We start from the raw sequence: 7,169 nt of genomic DNA, 5'->3' as shown, positions 1-7,169 counted from the left end.
TGTCACCGCCGAGAGCCAGGCCGTATTCCAGCCTGAGAGAAACGAGCTGCCGCTGTAGCGCAGAGCAAGCAGGAGAGAGAAGAAAGGGAAACCAAACCCCATGAAACATCTGTCCAGTTCTGCACAGTGTCCTGTAATAACCTCAAAAATACAAGCAATCTTTTTCACATGTTACTCAATAAATACCACTCTGCCACAAAAGGTTTATTTTGAGAAGACTTCTTTTGGTGGAAAGCTTCAATGCTAGAATTTAGAATTAGTATTTCATCAGTTAATAAAGAAATGTCAAAGCTTTATGATACGTAATTCAGAAATTTATTTTAAGCTTTTCAATTAAGAGGAAAGTGGGGTGGGCACACTTGTTTGCTGTTTTTGTTGCACCTGCTAAGTCAAATAACAAGTAAAAGAAAATCTAAAGTCAGAAACCGAGTGAAATGAATGATCCAGGAAGGGAAACCATCTGTCAAAGGGCGGGGTGGGGAAGAGGCAAAGATTTGGAAAGATACTAAGAAAATGTGCAAATATTAGTTAAAAAAAAATAAGGAATGCTTTTAATCATTAATGTTTCCTCTGTTTATGAATTGCCACGATTTAGCGAAGGTCAATGACAAGGAGGGCCATAGTATTGAAGAGGGGGAATTCTTTATTCCAGAAGGCGTTGGGAGTCAGATTTTCCTATGCTGTCATTCCAGTGTCAACACCAGACTTCAGAACCAGGATTCTCCCTTGGGCTTACGCTCCTATTCATAAGGTCTTCACTCCCAGCCTTCCAGCAAGTGTGCAGCATGATGCCGGACCCAGCCGCCCGGGGCTGCACACCCTGCAGTCATTCTTTAGTAGGAATCCCCTAGTGTGGATGAGAGGATTTGGGCTGAAACCCACAGGAGGAGGCAGGAGGACCTGTGCCCATGCAGACCCCCGCTGACTGCAGACAACTGATGACAGCTTTTGAGGAGAGTGGCTCCCCACCAAAGAGGACCCTGAGAAAGAAAAGAGCATGAGAATCTGGGTGGGGGGAGGCGAGGGAAAGGGCAAGCAGTTAGAGGGCCAAGTCGAGATGGTGTTTTCCTCGAGTGAATGTCTTTCAAAACTAACAACATACTGTGTGGTTGTCTAACATGCTGATGTCTGAACACTGCTGGGCCCTGAAGTCCTAGTTTTGATTCCTTTTTTTTTTTTCCCTTTTGTTTGTGAGTAGAGGGAGAAACTGACTCGGTGTTTTTCCCCGTGAAATAAGTCACTGTCATATGGCTTTCATATCAAGTATCTCTTTCCCTTTGTTCCAATTTATTATTTGACCAAATTTATGTTCAGAGGTTAGACTTGCAAACATCAAAGCACCACAAATGTGTGTGACATCTAGTGACACTGGGTTGAGAAATGCCAGTATAAATACCATATATCAAATTACCATTGTTTCACACCAGGATAAAAAGGGAGGGGTGGGGGTGGGGACAGTTGTTCTGGAAAGAAATGCAAAGAGCAGAACCAATCTCAAGCAGCCAAGTGGTGAAGTTGAAGGTATGTGACCCCGTGATGTCTTGGGGAGGCTGCCCACGGCCGCAGCTAGTGTGTCTTGGCGAAGGAAATGGGAACCGAGCGCGGTGGCTGGCATGGGTGCCGGCGCAGTGATGGAACAGCAGGCTGGGAACAACTGGTTTCTGATGAGCTTGAGGCCACAGGTGTTCCAATTCTCCAGAAGAAAAGTTCCCACCAGAATGGAAGTGTGGAGAGCTGCCGAGACGGTTCAGTACTCTTCCTGCTGCTGGGGCTGCTGTTCGTGGACTTGTTCCTCTGCTTCCGGCTCCTCTGGGTGGCCCTCCTGTGGGGCAGGGGGAGAGGTTTCAGCTGAAGCAGTTCACTGCCGGCAGCCCTGAAGCGTCCCCAGCCCCACCATCGCTGCACAGCACGGCATCGCCACGGCTTTTGCCACGCGAGTGCCTCCCTGCTCCCAGGAGCCCAGGCACACACAGGGATGCCTTCACCTTCCCGCCCTATCAAGGAACGGCCCATCTGGAGCGCGGCCAGCAGGCTTTAGGCACCACGTTTTCCTTCTGACCGTTTTGGAAGGACGTCATCACAGAACATACGACATACTTTCCCACCCGCTGTACGACAGTAAACCAGATGCAAGGACTCAAGAGCGTCACGATAACCACGAGTGAGCCTGCTGTGACACAGCACAGGGCCCCAGGCCCCTGCAGTGTGTCCCATGGCTTCCTGTTTCCTGCCCTGCTGTCCTCCTCCTCACCTGGTAGCATGTCTGCTTGAAGCAGACTCCTTGTTATAATCTGTTACTCATCTGATGCGGAGAAGCAGCTCGTTAGAGTGGTTAGGTAAGGAAAGGCCGATAACTATGGTTCTGGGTTGCCCCCAGCCAGACGGCGTCTCCAACAGGGGAGATCAGGAGCTTGTGCTCAGGGACTTCGGGACATCTATTTTGGGTATGTGAGGACTTTTTTTGCTTACTTTCTGATGGTTGAAGTGTTCCTCTACTTGGCTTCAAATGACCTATTTACTCAGTTGCATATAACCCAGGGAAGCACATCACGAACACAAAACTCCAGGGAACATAAACCTTGGTCAGCTATATCTGCCAATTCTTCTTTTTTTTTAATCTCACGAAGAATAATTAGCTCTTTACTACCCAAGCAGAGGGAATGTAGCTAATCAATAGGGCCGACTGCTCCCTCCAGAATGCACAGTGGTTTTGCGATGCAGTCGGGAGCGTACGTTGGGATGTACAGACGTGCTTGTGTTCGTTTGCACTTTGCACACTCCCTTCCTGTCTGGCCCATATTCCCTTTAGCCAAGGACACACCCGTCAAGATCCAACTCAAATACAGCAGGATCATTTCCCCCGATCCCTGAGCCAGGATTCTCTCCCTCCTCCTGCATTTTGCTTCTTCCTTGGCCTTAAAACTTTTGACTTGTAATCTTGTTTGTCTTGAACCTTGTGGCCTCATCCACTGGATCCTGAGGATACTGAAGTCGGGATAGGGCCTCATCCATCTGTGTCAGACCTTGCTTACTGTACAACTCAATGCATGTGTGTCAGGAAGAAGACATCAGAGAGGGTGCAAGAACAGATGACCCAGACTATCAGCCAAGGTCATGTGCCACTTATCTTCTGAGAGGCAGCATAATGTCAAGATTATAAGCATGGAACTGGAGTTCATCTCCCAGATCCATTATTTACAAGCTGGGTGACTTAACTGTTCTGTGCCTCAGTTTTCTCATCTGTACAAGTGGGGGATAGGACAAAAATGCCCATTTAACAGAGTTTTCAATGAGTGTCATTGATCAATGAATCAATGGAGTCACTGAATTCAACAGAGAACTCTGAGTTAAAATAGGTGAAGTGCCTAGAACAGTGTTTGGCACATAATATTAAGTGTGAGCTGTGATTCTTTTTTCTTGGTAACTCATTGGAATATGTTCTAAAAGTAAAAATAATTTTTTAAAAAAATAGTCTTTTCTATGACAAGAGTAGAAAATGACATCGTATTGAAGACTTGGGCTCAAATCTAGCACCGTCCCTTACTGGCTTGGTGTCTTCAAGAAGCACATTATTTAATTTAATAAATATTAGCTCGCCCCATGACCACACCCGTCATCATACCTAAAACTGCTCCTCCTCTGAAATGTGAAGGCCCAAATCCTACTCTCTCTGCCCACATCCTGCTGTCCTTCGGGACACCTCGCTCCTTAATTCCTCAACCACGATGTCCTTTGACCTCAGAGCCCCAAGCCCCGCTTTGCTCCAGGCTCTGCCAGCTTGTCCCCGGGCCGGCCCTGCAGCGTCCTCCACAAGCCTCTTTGCCCACCGCTCAGCACACGTGAGGGTGGTCCTCTCGGCTCAGTTAGTGCCTCGGGGACAGAGGTGTCCTCCTGGGAGCAGGAGAGCACCTCTTGCTGGGATAGAACAAGCGAGGAAGAGCCACCGGCCTCCCTCTAGTCCAGGGGCAAAGAAGGAAACTCACGCTCATGAGAATTGACCAGGAACGGTGGACCAGGAACTCCAAGGTGTCTGCTCTGCCGCACGCTCCTCCCCACGCCCTTCTCACTGCCTTCACCCCAGAACGGATCACTCCTCTGAGCTTTACATCCTTGATTCATGCTTCCATCAGGTTGCACACTGCAGCCCTGTGTGTGTATGGGCGCGTGCTCCTGTGTCCCCACTGGCTGGCTCCACGGCTGCCTCTTCAGCCAGGCTCTGAGCCTCTGAGTCCCTTAAGGGGTAGAGATGTTGTTGTAGTCGTCATCCTAACTTTTTAATGCCAGTGTGGTGCCTTCCATATCATATTGCCCAGACTTCAGCTGGTCTGAAGTGCACTTTTCGCACATAATTGTTTTTGTGAGTGTTAGGCTGCTGATGGGAGGAAGATTGTCAGAAATGAGGATCTGTTTGACATTTTACAGAAAATCTTATTTGCTCACATCACGGACTGCGAGTTAACTGTGGGATAATGGATTTAATTCAGGACTGAAAGTCGGAAGATTTGGATTCAAGTAACTGTGGGCCCGTCAAACCAGCTGCGGGACGAGAAGCGCAATAGATAAGGCTCCCCCTTGGGCCTCCTTTCCATACTTGATGAGCCAGGGGGTGGGTGCGGTGCCCTTGTCTCCAGCTGGCCAAGGGCAGCTCCCTCATTCACGGTGCACCGCTGTGAGGTCATGCATCTCATCTGCAGGAACTGCGGACCCCAGAGCACTCTTATTGGGTACCGCGGCTATAAAGAACAAACGTCCTGGGTTCCCAATGGATTGCTAATGCTTGGGGTTCGAATTAAGGTGCTCTGAAAGTCTGGCAGGACGCATCTGTAACTCTGAGGCAGCTGTTGCACATCACCACCGGGAACTCCCCGCCCACAGTGCTGTGGAGGCACTCACACACCAAAAGGATCTTTCTCTTCTGCCCCACGCAAGACTGAAGAACTTAGACGCACAGGTGAGGAGGAGGCCAGGCGAAACCTAGGCCTAACTTGTGACTAAAGCACTGGGGCGCCACCTACTTAATTAAGTCTAATATTTGCATATCAATCCACTCACAGCTGTGAGTGCCGCTTTGGAGTTCCTTATTCTTATAATAATCATGAGAAGGAGAAGCAAGCAGGAAGACAGTACTGAAGAATGCTCTCGGCTACTGTGGGAGGAGAGCGGGGACAAAGGAGGGGGGAGGGGGAGGGCTGTCAAGAAGCTGGGCTGCGGGGGGTGGGGGAGGGGCATGGCTCCCACCTTCCCAGATGTAGGAGGTGGCGCACGACAGGCTCATCTACCACCACTCACACCAGCAAGTCCGGCTGTTCTTTCCTCTGCTTTGTTCCTGCCCTTTCCTCTGCTGAAAAAATACTCCCCCGTCTTACCTCTGTAACTGCTGACATTCCTAATCATCTTTCCACGTCCAACACAAATGTCATCTTCTCTGTGAAGTCCTTGCCTGTCCCTCCAGGCTGTCTTTATGTGCTCCCCACACAAGTTTATTTATGTCTCTATTACTGCGTTTATCACAACCTGACAAATTCCAGTTACTGGTGTCCCTGTCTGTCTCAAGGGGACTGTGAGGTCTTCTAAGACAGGGGCTATGTCTGTTTTCTATAAACCCAATGCTGCGTCCAGTGACAGAAACGCAGGCTGAATTCAAAAGATGTGGGCTGGGCCTCCCTGGTGGCGCAGTGGTTGGGGGTCCGCCTGCCGATGCGGGGGATGCGGGTTCGTGCCCCGGTCTGGGGGGATCCCATGTGCCGCGGAGCGGCTGGGCCCGTGAGCCATGGCCGCTGGGCCTGCGCGTCCGGGGCCTGTGCTCCGCAACGGGAGAGGCCACGGCGGTGAGAGGCCCGCATACCGCAAAAAAAAAAAAAAAAAAAAAAAAAAAAGATGTGGGCTGAGGGGGGTTGTATCTTTAGGTCATTCGACAGTAGCTTCTGTGACAGGACCTCAGGAAACAAGTGTCTCTGTATTAGCAGGTGACCCTCAGCCTACAGATCCACAGGGCAGCAGCTAACCAACGACGTTAAGCCCAGACACCTGTGGCCCCTAGTTAAGTAGTAAAGATAATGAGAATCATAATGAGAGGCATTGGACAGCCAGCTGGCCATCTGCTCTGGAAACTTCCATTAGGTTTCTGTGACTGCAAACTGAACTGCCTCTGTTTACTTCCACACTCAAAACTCTCATCTGGATTTCTACATCTTCCAAACATGTTATCCTAGGATTGCTTGTTCACGAGAATCAAAGACCAGACATCACTAAATAAAGACTGAAGGAGGAGGCCTCTCCAGCGAATGCCTCCACCTGAAGTGTCAATGTCGGGTCCATCTGTGGTGAACTGAAGAGCAGGCACTCACTGCAGCCTCTGATTCCTCAGCACCCCTCTCATCTCCAGGAGGGAGGCAACCAACCAGAAATCTCTGCCTCTCAGATGTGCACAGAAGTCCGACCAGCGGCATCATGAATAAAATACCGGCATTTTTTCCCAGACATCATGCTCCCCGTGGCCGCACGTCCACCTATCACTGAAGTGTGTGAATGGCCTGAAAACAGGACACAATGTCAGGGTCAAGCACAGCAAGGGAAAAAGGAGGCTCCGAGAGCTTGTGGGTGGGTGCAGTGGCCCAGCAACCTCTGAGCACATTTTTTCCCAAGTGATGCCTTTCCTAGGCAAGAGTGGAAGCTTTTTAAAGGCTCACTGCCTCAATGGTAGAACCTGGATAAGCTGGGAGGCTACCACAGAATCAGGACTCGCTACGCTCAGGGAGGGAGGCAAACGCTTGCGGCTCTAAGGGGTCTAGGACAGTTCCCTGAACCTCCAGGAAGGGAAGCAGAGAGCAGAGCAGGACAGCCGCTCCTGAGCGTCTCGCCATCCGCCTCTGTAAGAAGTGTCATGTGTGCACGTGTGCAGCATGGAAAATACCGTGCAGCGTTCAGGCACGTGGCAGACAGTCTTCGCCTTCTCTCTCTATAGAAACCGAAGTTTAAAAAAATGGGCCTTGTCACATTCTAGACAAGGACACTTGGCATATTCCAGCTTATTCTCTATAGAAAACTCAGCATAGCCTGATGTGTTTCTTTTGGAGCTGTCCAGACACAGAGTTGCATTAGAAGTTATCCTGGAATGAGAAGAATTAAGGCAGCAACTGCATTTGAAGATTTTGCACTGGGAACCCACA

General features: G+C 49.8%; 1 protein-coding gene across 2 annotated transcripts in view; it reads right to left on the bottom strand.

Annotated features, from left to right (window-relative positions):
• Positions 1-292: 292 nt before the first annotated feature.
• Positions 293-7,169, bottom strand: part of MAPRE2 (microtubule associated protein RP/EB family member 2) — a 163,424-nt gene continuing 156,547 nt past the window's right edge. For both annotated transcript variants that reach the window (XM_081251707.1, XM_081251706.1), the window contains one exon: positions 293-1,822. In XM_081251707.1, coding sequence (XP_081107833.1) covers positions 1,748-1,822 — 75 coding nt within the window. In that variant the 3' untranslated portion in view covers positions 293-1,747. The remainder of the gene's footprint in view (positions 1,823-7,169) is intronic.

Source organism: Mesoplodon bidens (assembly GCF_964165515.1).
Source record: "Mesoplodon bidens genome assembly, chromosome: 13".
Classification (NCBI taxonomy): domain Eukaryota; kingdom Metazoa; phylum Chordata; class Mammalia; order Artiodactyla; family Ziphiidae; genus Mesoplodon; species Mesoplodon bidens.
Note: the sequence above shows the minus strand (reverse complement) of the source record. Positions and strands in the feature narration are given on the sequence as shown.